General features: G+C 39.0%; 1 protein-coding gene across 1 annotated transcript in view; it reads right to left on the bottom strand.

Moving 5' to 3' along the window:
• NAV2 (neuron navigator 2) overlaps positions 1-22,165 on the bottom strand; it is a 453,334-nt gene that overhangs the window by 145,973 nt on the left and 285,196 nt on the right. Inside the window, 1 exon segment of the mRNA XM_078148755.1 lies at positions 4,527-4,649. Within this exon segment, the coding sequence (XP_078004881.1) occupies positions 4,527-4,649 (123 nt within the window).

The following is a 22,165-nucleotide window of genomic DNA, read 5'->3' as shown; positions in this document are numbered from 1 at the left end:
ATTTACAGTCAGTGGACCTGGATTTGAACTGTAGCAAGTTGTTTAATCTCTCTGGGCTTCAGCTTCCTCATTTATAAAATGAAAGAGCTGAAAGGAACCCAAGAAATCTCCACCCAGTCCAGGATCCTCATTGTACAAGTCATAGGGTCACAGATATAGAGCCTGAAGGGACCTAATAGGGCACCTAATCCCGATTTTACAAGTGAAGACGTAGAAGCCCAGATTGGTTAGGGGATTTGTCCAAAGTCACCCAGATAGTTAGCAGTAGAATCAATCCACCTCTAAATCCTATAATGGAAATTTTAGTATTAGAACTTTTTCTTTTAAGAATTATTGGAGCAGCTAGGTCACATTGTGGATAGAGGACGGCCCCAAGAGTCAGAAGGATCTGAGTTCAAATGTAGTCTTAGACAGCTGTGTGACCTTGGGCAAGTCACTTAACCCTGATTGCCTCTAGAAACAAACAGAAAAAAGAAGAATTCTAGGAGAGCACTTATTTGTTATGTCTTTTCCATTCTAAAATAAAAATTTAAAAATATTCATATGAAAGCTTCCTATGAACAAATTCACCATCATTCAGGCCTATAAACTGTTCCATAGATTATGCTATGTTAAAAATAATTTTAGAGATTACAAGAAATAAAACATATCGACATGTTCAAGTACAATTAATTCAACTTCTGTCCTAAATCACAATTTACAGCAGACAAAAAGAAATATGTACTAATTAAACGTCAGAGATGTCAAATAACCACTAAATGTCTTGTTTAAAGCCAGTCCTATGAGCTAATCAGCTTTAGGAATATGAAAGAAGTTTTTGTATCTATATATTCTACCTTACAAAGCAATGGGAGAGGCAGAAGTGCTATAAAGATAAAGAGTCTGCCTCAGAGCCAGAAAGACTTGGGTTCGAGTCCTACTTCTGATACAAGCAGGCTTTAGGATCCTGGGCAAATCATTTACTCTCTCAGTGCACTAGACAATTTTCTAAGACTGAGGTTCTTCTTCTGGATTCTGTGGACAGATTTCAAGGAGTCTCTGAAATTGGATGGGGAAAAAATATACATTTATTTTCACTAACTACTAATTGAAATTTAGTGTTTCCTTTAAGAATCTAAAAAAATATTCTGAGAAGGGATACATTTCACCAGATTGCCAAACGAGTCCATGACTTAAAAATGGTTAAGAAGCCTTGCTGTTAAGACTATAAATTGCAGAAGAGTTTCTGGCCTGTACGGGAAGAGGAAATTTCCTTAACAAGAGTTCTTTATAGCAATAAATCATGTGTCTGGACCAAATCAAAACAAACAAAAAACAAGAAGAATGGACTCTATACTTTAAAGTGATTCAGAGATGAAATGAAATTACAGATACAATCTCCATCCTGCCAAAAACCTCCACCTCAAAATACAAAAAAAGCCCAGCTGTGACCTCTGATAATTCTATTAGCCCAGCAAGAAAGCATTAAATGAAACTGTCTACTTCAGATTTCCTTGATTGGGGGGGCGCAGCCAAGATGGCGGAGTGAATTGAGTGACTTGCTTGAGCTCTCCCCCAAACCCATCCAAATACTCATAAAAAATGGCTCTAAACAAATTCTGAAGCAGCAGATCCCACAAAAAGACAGAAAGAAACAAATTTCCAGCCCAAGACAACCTGGATGATTGATCAGAAAGGTATATCGCGCCGGGCTGGGAGCGCAGCACAATGCTGCCTGGGTGCCCAGGCCACAGCGAACTTGAAGCAAGCCTCAGAGGACTGAATCACAGGCAGCTGTGGAGGTTTCCAGACTCCTCAACCCACCAATGCCAAAGACAACTTAGAAGGTCAGTGGGAAAAGTCTGTTTCTGTCAGCGCTGAGAAAGGAAGGCGGGGTTTCAGCTTCATTCCCCAAGAGCGTGGTCCTGGGGGGGCAGCTGCTTCCCGAGCTTCTGGCCCACAGACTGAGGGGGAATCCAGTGGCTGATCAGAGAGGGACTGCAGGGATCTCTTTTGCCAGTGCTGAGGCAGGAATCTCTTGCTTTACTTGCGTTTAGATCTGGGTCACAGTTCTGGGTGGCAGTGCTGGGGTGAGGAGGAACGCTGGCGTGGTGGAGCTTGTAGTGGCTGTGGAGAGAAACCCCTCCTCACAGTAACAGGACAGAAAGGAATACTTGTGGTCACAGGCCAGGAAAGGAGTAAACACCTTGCCCCTTCTCATAACACCTTGTGAGAACTGAAAATTTACAGGTACCTATAAGTATCTCTGAAAACAGCTGTACAAACCCCTGAAGCTTGGGACAGTACATTCTCCACATTGGAAGCAGACTCTTACCTTAACAAAGAGTTTAAAACTCAAGTAATTGGCCGGGATCATGAGCAAGCAGCGCAAAAAGAGTCAGACTATATTATCTTACTTTGGTGACAAAGAAGATCAAAACATACAACCAGAAGAAGACAACAAAGTCAAAGCTCCTACATCCAAAGCCTCCAAGAAAAATATGAATCAGTCTGAGGCCTTGGAAGAGCTCAAAAGGGATTTTGAGAAGCAAGTAAGGGAAGCAGAGGAAAAACTGGAAAGAGAAATGAGAGTGATGCAAGAAAATCATGAAAAACAAGTCAACAGCTTGCTAAAGGAGACCCAAAAAAATACTGAAGAAATTAACACCTTAAAAAATAGCCTAACCCAAATGGCAAAAGAGGTCCAAAAAGCCAATGAGGAGAAAAATGCCCTAAAAAGAAAAATTGGCCAAATGGAAAAGGAAGTCCAAAAGACTACTGCAAATTTCCTTGACTGCTTCAGGGAGAAACGTACACTGTAAGACCTATGTTCCAGCTAATAAGGTTTTCTATCCAACCACATATTTATAGGAAAACATAAGTAAACAAAATAAATTAGTACATTGAGAAAGCTCCATTGAGGGTATTTCAATAATTAAGGTGTGCCAGGCTTTGTTTTGGGCTGTCCTGATCTAATCCTCACTGTATTTCATTCTCAGTGAGTTTTTTTTTTTTGTCAGGTATCACCTAAGGAAGGGTATTTCTATGGATTGTTCAAATAATATCTTTCCTCTGCTAATAAGATGATAATACATTAATCCACCTTCCATTGCTCTAGGATCATAATCTGAAGTTTTATCTTTCTCAGTTCTTTTTTACTAGACTAAAAAATACTATCAGTTTAGGAGGGGTCTCTCCCCCTTTCTTGCTGATTCTCCCCCACCCCAAAGGCTCACCCTCTTGCCTAGTTAACCCATTCTGAGAATGACTTCTCGGTTTATCCACTGTGCCCTCCTGTGTCCATGAAGCCAAAGGATTCTGAGCACCAAAGAATCTGTTCCATTCCTCAGATTCATTTCAAGTTGCACCTCAGCCACTACAATTTCACTCCAAATAGTTGTGACATTCCCATATTCACAGTTATCTTGATGCATCAGAATGCTGAATCTTGAGTATATTTATAGGTGGTCCACAGAGCTACCACCTAGAATTTATGCTGCTTCTCATCAGAAGACCTCACAAAAAGATGGCAGCACTGAAGGAAGGAGATTACATTTCCCTCTGAGATCAAAGGCTATAAACACTCTGCCAAAAAAAAAATACATGAAAAGCCAACTACTAGAATTATCTCATGCAAATCTGAGTTCCTAAAATTGCTTCCAAAGTAACAAAGAGCACAGATGTAGGATTTGGGCTTAGAGCAAGCAAAAGTTGCTTATGCCATTATATCAAGCACCTTGAGATTTGTTGTTTTTTTTCCCCCCCAACAGACCTCAGCAATACACCAGAGACTAATCCCCAAGGTTTCCTTCCAAAGTGTGATACCTAGAAAGCTCATTAACGAGAGAGGAAGTCAAACATACTTCAGGTGCCAGATTAACGTGCCAAGAGCACCTGATAGCCAACAGTCCAAATAGCAACTACCTCTTAAAGCTGGAATGTCATGTTTACTGTGAGTGGCTTCACCAAAATTAGGTAAAAACAGAAACATTTTTTGGCAACTGATAGCGTTTCCTTACTGCTTCCTTGACAGTTCAGGCCTTCCAACAACAGGCTTCTTTTCCCCATGATTTTTGCCTCAACTTTACTAACTGCCCCTCTTTTTTCCTGCATTGGGAGATGTAGCCTCATCGTCAGTCAAGTAACTAACCCTCCTATGATTTGCTTGAAGGTCAAAGGCTTTTGAATATTCTCCCAATTACTTAAGAATCGTCTTCTTATTCTTCCGAGCTCACCTATATTCCCCTCCAGTCCTAACTCTGGCTTGCAAACCTTACTAAAATCTCCTTTGCTTCCTTGAAGCTTCCCTGATTTGCCCTTGCCTGCCCCTAATCATTCCTCCACTTTTTGAAGCACTGCCGGAATCTGAATTGATTTATGAGCTTCTTTCTTATGTCTTTTTTCCCTTATTCCTGTCCTATTGTACTGCAGAGCTTCACGAAAACAAGAGAAAGCATTTCCAGCACCTTCATATTTCCCCTGCATATCGGAACGATGCAGAACAATGGATAGTACGTGGCTGAAAGACCAGTTAGGAGCCTGCTTACCTGTCAGCATCGACCAGGCCCAGGGAGGTGTTCCGCTGTAGGGTCTCCCGCACCACAGCCATTCCATCGGGCAGCCGATTTAGTCGCCGAGTGTAGAGGCCCAGTCCACCATCAGTCATGTACCTTCAAAAAGAAGGAGAGATGATGCAAACTCTGGACTCAGAAGCCAGACGTGCATGGTCTTGTTGTCTATGTCCACAGGGACTGCTGAGGTCACCAAGCAGCTATCTCATGCTCTGCTTGGGGAAAAGGCTACCCTGCCAAAAGGCTCCTTGATGTCTGGCCTCAGATTACAACCTAAGAATGCTCCAGCGACTCAAAGGATCACCAACCTAAGCAGGAAAATAGAGTAGAGAATTCATTAGCCCTTTAATCCTTAAGGGATCCACAGTTGGGCTGGTGTGAGTATTGTCTCCAACAACATAGACTGGAAACCAGATATAATTGAGGAGATCATTCTGTGAGATTTTCTGTAGACTAGTTTTTCAGCCAGCGTGGTAGTAAAACTATCTGAACTTGGCTAAGCTGGTCCTTTAGCAACGGACATAAAAGTCCACTACTGGGCGTGGACTTAAAGCCATTCCAGATTAGCTATTTGGACAATGTTCACAGTAATCTGTGGAGCATAAGATGAATAATTAATAAAAACTAACTTTCTGGTTAATTTAGGACATTCTCATCAATGATAAGAACAAAACAGGCAGTTACTTTACCGGTAACAAGCATGAAATTGACAGGTAATTAGCATACCAGAAAATTGGATAGTAGAAAGAAACAACACAGAAAGAACAGAAGCTTCAAAAGCAGTAATTCTGAAACCCATTTCATCCAGGGGATGAAATTCTCCAAATAAAAGAGCAGATATTCAGAGACCCCCAAAAGAGAAGCATTTGTCATAAAGCACCTTTAAGGAGAGGAAAGTGCTATGGAATTATGTCCAAAAAGTATCTAGTGGAGTCAATAAGGACAACATAACTGTAAGAACTTTGGTGATTTAATCAAATCCAATTCAGTTCATTTCAAGTGGTCTAGACCAATTAGAATGTTTTCTGTGACTGACACAGTATCTGATAAACTATAGTCCACTTTGTATATCACCAGTATTATGTAGTATCATAGACAGTGTCATGATCCCTGGATTTAGAATCAGAGGACCTGGCTTTCAATCTTGGCTCTGCTACCTATGTAACCTTGTGTAAATTACTTAACCTCTCTGTGCCTTCATTTCTCCTTGCAAAAGTAGAGTTTGGGAATTTGAAAAGAAAATGCTCCAAATTATTAATAAAAATGTAAATTAAAACAACTTCAAGATTTCACTTCACGGCCATCATGATAAAAGACAAAAACACTCAGTGTTGAGGGACTGCGGAAAGAGATATACAAACATACATTTGGTGGGGGTATGAATTGTTAGAATCAATCTTGAAAATAATTTAGGTGTTAGGGAAAAACAATCACTGGATCCTTTGACCCAGTGCGTCTACTACTGGGCATATAGCACCAAAAGGTCAATTATAGGGGGGAAAAGGATCCATTTATAGCAAATATTCAGAGTAGCCCCCTTTCCAGGCATCAAAAACTGGAAAGTGGGTACCCACTAACTGGGGAACAACATGTGGTAATATGAATGTAATGGAATAGTGTAGTATCACAAAAGTAGGAGGAATTCAGAGAAACACGGGGAGACTTGTATGAAGCAATGCAGAGGGAAGAAATTGCCAAGAGAATAACACAAACATCGGTCCCATTAATGTAAATGAAAACAATACAAAAAGGGCAGGTGAACTGAGATTAATTGAGATTAAACAATCTTGGTTGAAGAGAACAGAGGATGAAGAATGTATCCCTCCTCTATAGAGAGATGAGGGTCTATGGTTGTGTATCAGCACCTAAGTAGTGCAGTGGATAGAGCACTAGGCTTGGAGTCTGGGAGACCTGAATTCAAATCTAGCCTCATACACTAGCTGTGTGACTCTGGACACCTGTCCGATGAGTGATGGCCTATGTGTCTCTTGATGTCCCTTCCTGCTAAGTCTGTGATGCTATGAATGTCCCATCTGCTACCAGAAATCGTGGCTTTGTTAGCTATTTTTGCTTCAGGCTTTTTATTTTAAGAATGGGTTCAGTGAAGTATTTGGAAATTTCAGTGAAAAAAAAAAACAGAAAAATTATCAATTTTTTTTTAAAAAAGGTTTGGATTAACCGATCTCTAAGGTGCCTGACAAAACAACAAAACAGAGAATATTAAATTAAGCACTAAAAAAAAATCTCCTTATGTAAATAATCCTTTCCACCTTTACAAGTCATATTAAATGTTCTTATTTTCTATGATATCCTCATGAAGGAGAAGGGAAGAATACAAGCATTTATTAAGCACCTGCTATGTGCCAGGTAGTGTGCTAAGTGCTTTATGTTATCTCATTAGATAATAATTAATCATGAGGGGCAGTGGAAGAGGAGTGAATCACCAATAACAGCTGTCTCAGAATTGGAAGCAATCTGGGTTTGAATCCTAGCTCTGACATATGCTGTATAACCTTAGGCCAGTTGTTTAGCCTTTCCAAGCCTCAGTTTACTCATCTGCAAAATGAGCATAAAAACATATACCTCATAGAACTGTTTTGATGAAAACTCTTTGTAGCCAGAAGAGGAAATGTGAGATTTTTCTACTGATCCCATACACAGAGAGCCACCAAAGCTCTGGTAGGGTAAACAGCTTCCTTTAGAATCACTCAAAAATATTTCAGCTGTGGAGTCAGAAATCTAACCTAACAGGAGATTTACCAGACCATTTTGCAAAAGTGACTTGAAAAACCATGCTGTTTCAAGAGTTTCTGAACAAAGAGCCCACAGTAAGAGGAGTGGCTGCTTGTGTCTGACACTTTATGACCCTGTTTGGAGTTTTCTTGGCAAAATGGTTTGCCATTTCCTTCTCCAGCTCAATTGACAGATGAAGAAACTGAGGCAAACAGGGCTAAGTGACTTGCCCAGGGTAACACAGCTAGTAAGTGTCTGAGGCCAGATTTGAACTCAAGAATATGAGTCTTCCTGACTTCAGGCCTGGCGCTCTGTGCACTATGGTGCCACCTAGCTGTCCCCATTTGCCTTTAGCATCTTTAGTCTCTCAAATCTTTGGGCTTCTTTCTTGGGGGTGTGTGTGTGCGTGTGCGTGCGTGCGTGTGTGTGTGTGTGTGTGTGTGTGTGTGTGTGTGTGTGTGTGTATGTTCACTAAGCTTCTGATAAGAATTATGAGACTTTGGAGATGGCCTATAACTAGCCCACAGGAGGGATTCCACTGAAGCAATCACAAATAATGAGAGCCACCCAGCTTGCTGAAGGGCTGTGATCTGTGGAAGACAGACTGCTCCACGGAGGGGACACAAGGTGTGGTATACCAGAGCAAGCCCCGGATTTGGAGTCAGAAGGCCTGAATTCTAATGTTGCTTAATGTCCCTTGCTGCCTGTGTGACATGGGGGAGAAATACTCTTTCTCTCACTCTGTACCTCAGTTTCTTTCTCTATAAAATTCTAATTTTAGACAAGATGATTTCTAGGGTCCTTTTCAGCTGGAAAATCCTGCAATCTGATGAATCTTTATTTTGGGTTGCTTTCCTAGCAGCATGCCTGAAGACCTCAGTTGCCTGATGTTTGTACCTCTTTGGGGACATTAATTATTGTCGTTAACCATAGACAGATGTAGGCTGCATCTGTGCCATGCCAAAACAACCAGTTAGTTTGCCAATGCAGTCCCAAACCAATTGTTTGTGGTCACACAGACAAAACAACTTGGTGATGAACTTCTTTTTCTTAGGGGTTCCAGTGATATGTGGATTTAGTCATAAGCACGATTCAGCATAATCTTCTTTTGGAAGGATGGCGGTTAAATTGGGTTGCTTTTTCTTCTCCTCAGTCTATTCTTTTCTGCAGTGCTGGCAAACTTGCCAGCTAAATCCCAGGAGAGTGCAAACCTGAGGTGCCCCCATCATGCAATACGATGAGGAAAAGAAATCTGGTGCCAACTACCGAATGCAGTCTATGGGTGAGGGGGATTGACTCTTAGAACAGAAATGTGTTTTCATGGAGAATTAGGAAGAATTTCTGAACCCTACAGATTTGTTCCACCCTAAGAGGAAGTTCACTTAGAGTTTTATAAACCCCTAATAACAGCCCCAAAGAAAAAGAAAGAATTGTCCAGGTAAGAGATTTTGTCAAATGACCAAGCAAATTTAGTTCATTTCACTCACTGACTTACATTGCTCATTATGAAGAATACCAGGGAAAAACATCTACAGATCTGTAGTTACAAAGACTCGGGCATACAGATGAGGCACCCACCTCCTGCTCGTATTAAGAGCTGAGCCCTGAGCCCAGGGAGCATTCCAGAAATGGAATGCCGCGACATGCTTCAGCAATCCAGCCATGATAACAACCATGTGAAATGTGATTTTATCCCAAAATGATGACTGACAAAACTGGAAGGACTCAGGGCAGATGCAGTCGAATGTGCTGACTCGGCTTGTCAGCTGCTGGTGGGAATTCTGACCTGCTTTTATTTGGGGAGGTGGGGGAAGGGAAGGAGGAAAGCCTCCATAAATTGGACTCCTTTGCCTTTTCAACAGAAGAACAAAGGAGTCGTCAGGACGATAGGATCTGAGATTGAGAGCTGCAAATAACATTGAGGGCATCTCAAACAATTAGTTGAGTGACTTGTTCATGGTCATCCAGGTAATGAGTGAGTGAGCAGCAAATGCTCTTCCTGCTAAGGAGATGGCCAAACACAAGTCTCATTTCCTTTTCTTATTTCCACTCCCAAGAGTGTGTTTGTACTTCGGGCCTTGTAGAAGGAAGTGTGATAAAGGGGAAGAGTTAATGGTTTTTCTACAGAGAGAAAACAAATTTTTTTTTAAATTTTAATTTTTAAAAATTTTATTAATTTATTTTGATTTATCAACAATCACTTCCATATGCTTTTGAGTTTAAAATTTTTCTCCCCCTTCCTCCCCACCACCTTCCCCAAGACAGTGCACAATCTGATATAGGTTATACATTTACATTCCTATTAAACATATTTTCACATTGGTGAAGTTGTAAGTAACAATTAAAAGCAATAAGAGGAACCATCAGAAAGAGGAAACAAAACTCAACAGAAGAGAAAAAAAAAGATAGTGATTCAACTTTCACAGTTATGATTACTATCTGTGTCTTTTTCTCCATCCTTTGAGAAAATTAAATTTCTAAAAAATGATATACATTTTGGGAACTAAGAGGCTTAGGAATTCCTCTGTGCCCAAAGTTATATAGGTAATGGCAGAACCAGCATTAGAACCCAGGTCTACTAGCTCTTTTCTACTGTAACATTCTGCCTCCCACTGGACATACGTTATGGCATTTGAAATATTTCCATTCCTTTGAGTTTCCTACCACTGGAGGCAAACACAGAGAGCACAATGAATCCCTGGTGATGTCGGAGAAGAGATTTGCCCACTGAGCAGAGGATGGATTGTGTGGCCTTTGAGACTCTATGATGCCATGTTTTGTCAACCAGCCTCTATGGCAGTTGAGTTTATGCAAAGGTCTATTTTTCAATGAATATTTAAATTAAAAAAAAATTTTTTTTTGCTTTTTGGTGAGGTAATCAGGGTTAAGTGACTTGTCCATGGCCACACAGCTTTTATATTTCAATAAAAACCACTCATTCAAAAACCCCTCATAGACAACCAAAAGAGAGCTAATTCCCAAAACAGCGCAGGTGTGATAAGAAAGAAACCTCAGAAAGCCTCAGTGTTGCCACGAACAATACTCCAGTCTGATTGCAGAAGTGCTGAATAAACCCTCATTGGGGGTGATCTGGGCTGGCAAGGCAAGTAACATCAGCCCCTCCATTTTATGGAGGTGTTAACTGTGCCTCAAAAATGGAGGCAGCTGAACTGAATTGCTCTGGCTCAAACAAGGTAAACAAGCATTTATTAAGCACCTACTGGAAACACTGTGTGAGGCCCTGGGGTGCTGTGCAAGGTGTTAACACATGAAGTTAGCAGCTGATCCAGAGAATGAATCTTAGAGCCTTTGAGTTGTAGTTTCCTCCTCCTCTAGGAAATAAATAATCAGTGCTGAAGTTTAATGAGGCGTTGGGAGCATCATAATGTTTGCTTTGTGAGTTCTTTATTGCCCTGCCAAGCTACTCAATGATTTACTCATTATCATGTACCTTAACTCTCTTACTGGAACTGGAGCCTCAGTACAGAAGACCTGGCACTAAGACCGTTCAACTAAGTAGCCTTTTGGACAGTTCTTTCATAGAGGCACAGGCCTCCCTGAAAGAGGAATAAGTACCTAGTGCTGGCAGGAATGGCAACAAGTCAGAACAAAGAGTATTGATAGCTCACACATATGTGTGTATGTGTATATATGTACATATACATGCTTACGTGTTGTGTGTAGTCACATGTGTGCGTAGGTCTATACTTACATAATCAAGTGTTTTATATGTCTACAGAACTCATCAATTTCTAGTTCTAAGAGCCTATGGTCATGCTGTTGGGTTCCATTATAAACCTGATGAACACTAGAAGGCAGCAAGATAATTCTTCCTTCTGTCCTCCTCACACTCATACACACACACACACACACACACACACACACACACACACATACATAAATATATATATATATATACACACATATATATATGTATATACACATCTGTAGATCCATACATATATACATACATATGCACACACATACATCTATTTTCATGTGTATGTATATACACACGTCATTCTATGGTTTCCAAAGTGCCATCCCCCACACACAACCTTGAGAATGAGTCCAAATAATGCTATTGCCCACTTACAGATGGAGAAACTGAGGCTTACAGAGGTTAAGTAGTGTGTCCAGAGTCACAAAGTTAACAAAGTATCAGAGCCAGGGCTAAAATCCAGGTCTTCTGACTCCAAGTTCAGTGAACTTTCTCCTGTATTTACTTTTTACAGAGATGGTAACATATCCTTTGGTTGCCCTATACTTAAGAGTCGGCATTTCATTGATCTGGTTCTAATCATGCCAAGCCAAATAATTAAATAATAAAACCAACAATAATAGCTGACATTTATATAATGCTTTAAAGCTCACAAAGATGCCCTACATGTGTGCTATATATGACACACAAGAGTGTATACATAGATGGATATACGCACATATATTTATATGTATATAGCAAACACATATAGAGTTTCACAATAACCCTGAAAGGTAATTGTAAAGACATAACATAACTATTTTACAGATGAAGAAACTGAGGTTTGCAGAGATTAAGTGATTTGCCCATAGACCCAGAGTAAGCCACTGCAGGATTTGAACTGTGGTTTTCTGACTCCAAGTCCAGAGTTCTAGCCACCACCACATTCTGCCTCTCTGTTTCTAATATTCCTTCTTTCCTTTTTTTCCCTTCCTCTTATATTTCCATTAATTCTGTACTATCTGAGGCCATAGCACTATTTTGCCTTTTTTCTCCGTGCATCAGATCAGAACCGTATTCTATTTATAACTAAGTCATCCCAAATTGAAGGGTACCTGTCAAACAAATTCTATGATCCTTCAAGCCTATAGTCAGGCCAGAAACCTGAGGTCACTGTACCTATAACAAAGTAACTGTAGCTACAGATAACTACATCCTGTGCCCATGTAATAGAAACCAATCATGAAAGAGCTTTGAAATCTAATGCACACTTGTCAGAAAAAAAGCACATTCATTGCAAGTTGTTGACTTCTAGGCCTAATAAGGAAAGTGTCTTTGCTTGTCCAAGTATGATGATGCAGCCTTAGAGAGCCCAGTGAAACTGGGTAAGCAGGAACATTGCTCACCATATTCTGAAGGTTCATAGTTCAATATATTCTGAAAAATGAATACAAATTGTGTGTACCTCCCTGACTTTAAGCAATCAAAAATGCAATATTCCTTTGTCAATAACACGAGGAGGAGAGAAGGGAGAATTATCTTGTCGCCTTCATCAAGGCTGTAATGGAACCCTACAGCATGATCACAGGTCTAGGGACTGATGAGTTCTGTATACATTTAACACCCCATATTTACATAAGTATAAACATATACACATAGTATTAAACAAAGACACCAATAAAAATGGTATTCAATGAGGAAAAAAAACCTGGAAACTTCACACAGTTTTCCATAATGCCCAGATTTCTCAACAATGTGAGCTTTCACAATGATGTGGGGTAATTCTTTACTTCCTTACTATACCGCGTGGGATTCCATTCATTATCCAGGTTTATTGCCATGTTAAATTAGTTTCTAAACAAATCTGTGAAAGGATCTCCCTGTTTAATTCTGTACTTTTTGGAAGTGGGGATAGTACACTAAGGTCAGAGGACAAAAAGACAAATTATGCTAACAAAGCTGCTTAACTCCTTAGAAAGGAAACTGGATTTTATGAAAGACAAGTAGCTGCGACTTGCTTTCCCCTCCAGGGAGGAAAGGATAGTATTTGGAATGCCAAAAAAAACCCCCAAATGAACACAACAAAAAGTTAGGGTGAGCCAAGAATGAACTGACGTTTTTGCAACTCATTTAGGAGTCCAGCACCCTCAGTATTTTGTTATAGAAAACATTCTGAAACAGCTTTTGTTTCTGAATGTTTCTCTACTTAGAAGCTGAGGCTAATGAGTCAAGCATGTTTCATTTCCCAAACACTTTGTTTTTTAATGACAAGCCTGGAGAAACAGAATCTCAGGTTAATTCTAAAATTTTGCAAACAAGGAATCTTTGTATTTTCTAGTCTGACTCCCCCCAAAAGACTCTACTGCAAATAATTTTTAAAAAATCCAAATCTCTTACTGTTATTAGAAATAAAAACCTTATCAGTAGCCCACATACAAGAGGATGCTGTGCTACTGAGAAACCAATTGCCTTTTGAGAGAAAGTCCAAGGTTAGAATAGCTTTCTCAGTTCTGTTTTCTAGTGAGCACAGATTCTTAACCAAAGTCAAAACCAATTTAGCAACATTTTTTTTTGTCAGTCAAGAGATTTGTGATGTATCTCCCTGTAACATTCAAGTCCCACCCAGCTCTACTCCACCCAAGCAGTCATAAGCTCGTTTGTTTGGTTTTTTGCCCAGGTGGCAAGAGCTGAATGGCAAGTCAGCAGAGTGAAAACCTACTGTGCTCTAGTGAAGACACGGACTTCTGTAAAGTAGCTAACAAGTTACGTACCTTTGTACGGGGTACCATCTGGCTTTTCATCCCACTGTTCGCTGGGACTGTGTGCTCTTCAGAAATTATGTCCAAGTTTATTGCTTTTCTTTTTTTGAAACGAGAATCCTTTCAGGTGCTAGGATTGATATGTATAGGGAATTCTTCTCTGTTCCAAATTAACCCCAAAGCAGTCTCTGTCTGTCTCTGCCTATCTGTCTGTCTGGGTGTCTCTGTCTCTCTGTCTTTCTCAGACTCCCTCCCTCCCTCTCCCTCTCTGGCTAAAATGCAGCTCTACTCCAGGCAGGAAAGACCAGGCTAGTAATCAGCTGGCCCTGGCTGCTGTGTAATTACTTTTAAGCCAGTACGGAGTAAATGATTAGAAATATTCATGGCCCAGATAGCCCTCTCTCAGCATTTCTGCTTCCCTTCTATCACAGTGTCCTTGCTGGTAAAGAATTCAGCTGACCTGGGAAGTCAGACTCAATTATTTGGTTCACAAGAGGCAGGAAGAAAAGGCTGAAGCAGAAGTAAATTAGCTCTCTGGGTCTGTGCCCCGCCTGGCTTGCCCAAGAACAACAGATTCCCTCTGGGGTGCATTACAAAGACGTTGCTAAGCTAGGAAAATGAGGGACCCGACTATTCTCAGTCCTGTCTACGGGGACAAGATGTAATTGAGTGAAAAGAATGGTGTGAGCAAGGGGGCGATCAAAAGGCATGGCTGAAGGTGTCATTGGCATCACCCTGGCTAAGGTGGCTGCTCTCCCCCCTCAATGAGCCTCACTGGGCAACTTGAGGGACTGGGTGTGAGCATGACATAGTGGCTATTTTCCAGTGTTTGGTTTTGAGCACTTGGGAAGAGGCAGCAGAGAAATCCTGAAGGTTTCCTTTTTCCCAATACCACCCCCAAAACTCATTCTCCTCACCTCTAAAATTCCATCCAGGTAATTCCTGATTGAGAAAAAATTTTCCTATGTGGTTTAAAAAAAAAGACTTATCAAAAGTCACATTAAATGACTTTTTTAAAAAAAGTGACTCAGCCCTGACACACGTCATTGTTTTAACTCAAATGTCATCATGAATTTTAATACACAGAGGCTGTCTATATGACAGCTTCTGACAATGTAAATCCACTCAGATTTGTGAGTTTATCTGGTCGGTTGGGGATAGCATCTGTTTTTGGCTTAAAGGTATTAAATTATGCTACAAAGTGTACAAATCTTCCATGGGATTTCTCATAATGTCAATGAAAAGAAGGAATTTTCATGTTATTTCTGTAATGTTTTTTATTTTACATTTTCTGTGGCGCCATCTGCTTATCTAATCATCGACGATTGCTTTAAAAAAAAAAAGAAGCACCAGGTGTCCAGTACTGTACTATTTTGAAAAATGTTGTTTGAGAACTCTGAAAATCTACATGTCTGGAATTTGGTTCCTTATTGTGCTTCAAGAGTCCATCTGGAAGTATGGCAAATATTTCTAAGATGTGTAGGAAGTTAAAGACAATATAACTTATAGGAGACTTCTGCAGAAGGTTTTTCCCAGTCTTTCCAGCTCCTAATACTTTCTCCATTTAGATTATCTTCACTCATTCTCTATATATGTTTTATGTTCCTAGATATTTACATGTCATCTCTCCCATTAGAATGTACACTTATTGAAGGCAGAGGCCACATTTTTTTTTTTTTTGCTTTAGTGCCTGGCTCATAGCAAGTCCTTAATTGACTTTCTTTCCTCCAACCCTCAAAAGAGCAAAATGATCATGACACCAATTTTTCAAAACAAAACCCATGATTTCCTGAAAGAGTAAAATGATCTTGACACAGATGCTTGGCAAGGATTTCTCTTCATTGGTATTCATTAAGATCTTTTTCATAAATCAATCAATCCACAGGCATTTATTAAGAACCTACTATGTGCCAAGCACTAGAGATACAAATACAAAGTATGAAACAATCCCTACTCTCAAGGCTCTTACGTGATATGGTAAAATGAGGGATAATGAAGAGAGATGGACTCCTCAGAATATAAAGCAGGAGCCTCGGAGTTCTTCTGCCCAATTCTGCCATGAAAAACGGTTTGCTTTTGACAAATTATTCTTTGTTGGTTGGCTTCCCAAAAGAACAAAATGATCATGACACAGATGCTTTGCAAAGATTACTTTTCATTGGAATCCATTAATTAATTCATTCAAAGCAAAATCCATGATCCATTTTAGTTGTGAAGAAATGATCATTACTAAATGCATGGCAGAAAAAGGATTTCTATCTCACAGCTGATAAGAGAAATTTTGGGACTCAGTTTTTGGTGCTTTTAAATACCAGTTATATCATGGCTTTTTCCATGGATTCCAACATGGTAGCAACTTGACAAATGTTGCTTAACAAATGTAAGGCTAGCAGCATTTAAAGTTTGAGGGTGAGGATATAAAATAAACCCAAATAAATTATCAGCATTTCTATATATTACCTACAAAACTCATCAGGAAGAGATAGAAAGAGAAGTTCCATTTAAAATAACTGTAGACAGTATAACATAGTTAGGAATCTACCTGCCTAGACACACATAGGAAACATGTGAACACAATTATAAAACACTCGTCACACAGATCTAAAGAATTGGAGAAATAGTAATTGCCCATTGAGTAGGCAGAGTCAATATGATAAGAATGAAAATTTTGCCTAGATTTATTTACTTATTCAATGCCATACCAAACTACCAAAGAATTATTTTATAGAGCTGGAAAAAATGACAAAATTCATGTGGAAGTACAAAAAGTTCAAGAATAACAAAGGAATGAAACAATGAGGGGAAAAGTGAAGGAAGAAAGTAGCAGTAGCAGATTTCAAACTACATTACAAAGAGGTAATCATTAAAACAATCTGGTACTGAGCAAGAAATAGAGTGGTTAAGGGGCAGCTAGGTGGTGCAGTGGATAGAGCACCGGCCCTGACCCCGGATTCAGGAGGACCTGAGTTCAAAACTGACCTCAGACACATAACACTTACTAGCTGTGTGACCCTGGGCAAGTCACTTAACCCCACTGCCTAACCCCCAAAACAAAAAGAAAGAAAGAAATAGAGTGGTCGATTAGTGGAATGAACTGCGTACACAATATATAGAGGTAAATGACAACAGTAATCTTGTGTTTGATAAACCCAACATTTGATGGTATGTAGAAAACAGAGATCTGCAGATTACTCCATAATTTCCAAGAGTCACAGTTTTGCTAAAGGACGTTAGCAATAAGTTTGTCCTCTTTCATCTAGGCAGTCAGGTGGTGCAATGGGTTGTCAGCCACACAGTCAATAAGCATTTATTATACTTACTGCTTTCCAAGTATTAAAAATAGCCATTATGTACCAGGCACTGTGCTAAGTACTGGGCATACATAGAAAGGTAAAACCCAGTTTCTGCCCTAGAGAAGCTCACAATCTAATGAGTTGCAAACAATTATACACAAAGAATCCATACACAGGATAAATAGGGGGGAAAAAATCAATAGGGAGAAGGCACTAGAATTAAGAGGGATTGGGAAAGACTTTCTGTAGAAGGTGGGATTTTAGCGGAGACTTCAAGGAATCCAGAGAAACCAAGAGACAGAGATGAGTGGGGAGAGCATTCCAGGCTTGCTGAGGGATGGAGTGTCTTGCTCATGGAAGGGCCAGGAGGCCAACAGACTTAGAGTCAGGAAGCCCTGAGTTCAAATCCTGTAATAGACACTTAGTAGCTGTATGACCCTGGGCAGGTCATTTAACTTTGCACAGTTTTGTTTTCTTCATCTGTAAAATGGAAATAATAATAGCACCTTCCTTACAGAATTGTTGTGAAGATCAAATAAAATGAAAATAGGTAAAGGGCTTCAGGAACCTTAAAGCACTATGTAAATGAAAAGCAGTATTGTAACCTAGGTAAATATAATTTATGTAAATATAAATATAATCATAATCTATATAAATAAAAATCTATATATGTAAATATAATTATAATCTATGTAAATACACTATGTAAAGCACTATTATAGTCTGAAAGATTCCTTCTAAAACATTTTCTAGTTAATAAGGTATGATTCTAATATTATGATTCTCAATGCTTTTGGGGTCATGGAGTCATAGTTTTTATTTGATTTCCAAACACTAGTCCATAGGCTCAAAGTGATATATAGAGTATTTAATTTTAAAATCTATGTAAATATGACCTTTTTTGTGGGGGGGAGTAGGAGAAAATTCTGTTACGACTTTGGGATTACTAAAGACTCTGTGTGGTCCAAAGAAAGTGAGGAGAATCATTGGTGACCCCTTCCTCTGCACCTTTTTCTTTGAACTGTGCAATTTACCAAATGATAGTCACAGTTGGTGTCAAAAATCTGGATTATGTCAGTCTGCAGTTTCAGGATATTCTATATGGCTATTTCTAAAACCCACCAAGAACCTAAAACACTGCCTTAAGAACAGATATGATACATGTGTAATCTATTGCTTGCCATCTTGGTGAGGCAAGGTGGAGGTAGAGGGAAGGAGGAAGAAAAATCCGGAACTCAAAGTCTTTCAAAATGAATGTTGAAAATTGTCTTTACATATAATTTGAAAAAATAAAATACTATTAAATTAAATTTGAATAAATAAATAAGAAAAAAAGAGCAGATGTGATAAAAAGGTAAACCACTTCAGTCTTTTACTTTTGATTTGTAACAACTGACCGATTCTATTTTTTCATGAGATACAAATAAAAATTTAACATTACCATAAAACTATTTACTGAGAGTTATAATAGTAATAATAACTCATTTTAGTATCACCTCTTGGACTTACTAAGGCCTTTCCTCATGATAGCCCTTGTGACATAGACAGTGCTCCGTTGCTGGACTGAAGCCTAGAGAAATGAGGTGATTTATCGATGCTCACATAGTTATTAACCTTCAGAACTAAGACTCGTATCCAGGCCGTCTGATTTCAAATCTAGTGATTTTTACATTTTGTAATTCTATCCATGGTGCTGCAATGCAATATGTCACATTGAGATGCGGGCGCTCCTTCTAGGAGACAGTGTCTTTTACTGTGTTGAGAATACAGAGTACAGAAAGCTTTATTACAAAAGAAAATACCCTAAAACATTACATGTTTTTAGATGAGAAGTTTTGATACGAAATGCCACCTGATAGTTTAATGAATTCCAGATATTAGAATGATTCCAAATGATTAATCAGGGTAGCCATTTGATAAATGTTTCATTTATAAGTTCCACCAACATCAAGAAATTCTCATTTCAGTGAGTAACCATTTAGATCTCTGAATGATCATTGGGATAAAGCAGAAATGTATCTGCACATAGTCAAGGAATCTGCTAATGAATTCTGCGAAAATGTCAACCAAAACAGTTGTTTGGTGTTTTTCAGACAAAATAACTGTTTGGCTAACTCCGCCAACCTTTCTACCAGTTATGTCTATAACGGAAACTGCACCTATTACACGAATAGGACCCAAATAATCCTATGTTTCTGTGAAGTCAAAACTACCCCCTTCTAATTCTGCCAAATGAAGATTTTTGTACTGATTGAAGGAATATTTCACATCACTGGGCCAACTAAGTCAAGACATTTGGGGCAGCTAGGTGGCCCTGAAGTAGGACAGCACCGGCCCTGAAGTAAGGAGGACTTGAGTTCAAATCCAGCCTCAGACCAAACACTTGACACTTACTAGCTGTGTGACCCTGGGCAAGTCACTTAACCCCAACTGCCTAAGCAAAAAAAAAACAAACAAAAAAAGTCAAGACATTCCTGCTGACCCTCCTTCATCTCTCAAAGTAGTCTTTTCTGCTTCTACTTCATCAAAAAGATACTTCAATCAATGGCAACAAATTCCACTCCTCCTTCATATTAGGGAAAAGGGCCTCCAGCTGAATAAGGAGGACAGCCATAGCCTGCTACCTCAACAACTCTATCCTCCATCCTAGAAAAAAAGGGCAACTACCAACCTACCCCCTCACCTAGGCAGGTCTGGCCTCTATTCTGGTAAGATGAACCAGGAACAACCTTGACAGTCTCTGCTTCTAGTCTGACAGTAAGGGTAATAGCACCCAACTGAGTCACATCCCAGCTGCCCTCCCATGTCTCACCTACAATGTGGAACCTAATATTCTCACTACCAATACCCAAGCCCAGTCCAGAGGCTGAGGATCTCATTTACAATCCTCAGCCCCCGATTCCAGGGCTTCAACAGCTCCAGTGTCTACCTAGGACAGCTACCAACACAAATCCTAAAAGAGAAAAATCAAATGGGGTAAAAGCAAGCAAGGTAGAATTTCATGAGGTTCTAAAGCTCCATAAGGAGCCCAGTATCATATCTGTCCTATAAAGGAGAAAGTAAAGAAGTGTAAATAATAATAATGAAAATAGCATTTATATAGCACTTTAAGGCCTGCAAAGAGCTTTAAATATATTACCCCTTTTGATCCTTACCACAAGTCCAGGAGGTAGGTGGTATTATTATTCTCAACGTTGTAGAAACCCAGAGAGGAATTAACATAAAACACAGTTGCACTTGACATTGAGCCCAAGAGATAAAAAGGAGAAAAATAAAGCTTATCCAAAAGATAACAAACCAAAGAAAAAGTTTGAATATAATAAAGAAATTCTATAATATAAAATGCACAAGGGCTAAAATTTCTCCATAAATTCATGCTGTACATTGATAGAAAAGATACAAGAGGGGCAGCTAGGTGGCATAGTGGATAGAGCACCGGCTCTGAAGTCAGGAGGAACTGAGTTCAAATCCAGCCTCAGACCAACCACTTGACACTTACTGGCTATGTGACCCTGGGCAAGTCACTTAACCCCAATTGCCTAAAAACAAACAAACAAAAAAGATACAAGAAACACCCAAAATTAAAATAAATTACTTTGTAAAGGCAATAAAGTGATTAAAAATAATGATGTAATTTAGCACAAAAAAGATAAAATAACAATGAGCCAAAATGCAAAGACATAAGAGAACTAAGAAACATTAATGAAAGTAGCAAGTGAGAAACAAATATAGTCAAGTAAAACTCAATGATAATTAAAATGAAAATAAAACAATAATCCTATAATGTAACAGACAATTTAGTGAGAAACAAATATAGTCAAGTAAAACTCAATGATAATTAAAATGAAAATATAACAATAATCCTATAATGTAACAGACAATTTTAAAAATCAGGATCAATCAATATGCATTTATTAAGCACCCACCATAATGTAACAGAGTTGGAAGACAAAGTAAGAAGCTTGGAAAGGGAATACATATGAGGAATAATTAGAAAAAACCTTCCAAGAGTGGACAAAATCATGTCACTCCATAAACTGAAGAAATTCATAAGGCACTAGCATGGAGAAATCCTAAATAAAAACTGTCCAAGAATACAGTTAGTAAATTTCAGTTACAGAAGCACAGTAAGAGTACTCTAAGTGTTGCTTTAAGAAAAAAACCCTACTGGGGCAGCTAGGTGGCGCGGTGGATAGAGCACCGGCCCTGGATTCAGGAGGACCTGAGTTCAAATCCGACCTCAGACACATAACACTTACTAGCTGTGTGACCCTGGGCAAGTCACTTAACCCCACTGCCTACCCCCCCAAAAAAACGAAAACAAAAGAAAAAACCCTACTAATTGGTATACCATTGGGCTCAACAAATACATAGGAAAGTTGGATAATTTTAAAACATATAAACATATATATGTATATATGTACACAGACACACACACACACATATATACATATGCACACATGCAAGGCACATAGAGTTCAAAAGTAAGTATCCTGTTAGCTTGAACGTATCACTTGATGACAAAAGCCCAAAATAAGGAGTGAAAAGTTTATCAGTAAAAATGAACTGTTAAACACGTTTCTGCTAGCTGAGTAGGAGGGAGTCCAGACTGACTGAAAGATAAATTCTTAAAATGAAACTCTATAAGCTTATTACTCCATATGGTTAAGGTCTCAGAATAAGATACATAAACTCTTATAACAGAATCAAATTATAATTTCAGTTTAAAATTTATACTATGTATCATGATGATTAAAAATAGAAAAATATTAAAATAAATATAAATAAAATGGCATTTAAATGACAGCAACAAAAAATAAAGAGTGGTAAAAAGATAAAGAGCAGAAAATCTTGGAGGCAAAATCCCCATCTTTGCAAAAAGTTCAGCGAGAGGGGTGTTAAGTCTTAAGAAAGCAAAAAGAGACAATAAATGAAAATACATAAAGCCATTTTGGTTCATTGGTCAATCAGGTACTGAGTGTCATAGTCCAAATATGGTGGTTCCACTGTTATCTCTGAGAATTAACTGCTATATAAATGCTGGCAAATCTGTTTGATTTCTTGTCTGTTATCTTCCCATTTCATCTCTAAATGCTTTGAGGATTCTATGTCTTAGCTGGATGTCCTGAC

Source organism: Phascolarctos cinereus, unplaced genomic scaffold, assembly GCF_003287225.1.
Source record: "Phascolarctos cinereus isolate Bilbo 61053 unplaced genomic scaffold, phaCin_HiC Scaffold_9;HRSCAF=440, whole genome shotgun sequence".
NCBI classification, from domain to species: Eukaryota; Metazoa; Chordata; class Mammalia; order Diprotodontia; family Phascolarctidae; genus Phascolarctos; species Phascolarctos cinereus.
Note: the sequence above shows the minus strand (reverse complement) of the source record. Positions and strands in the feature narration are given on the sequence as shown.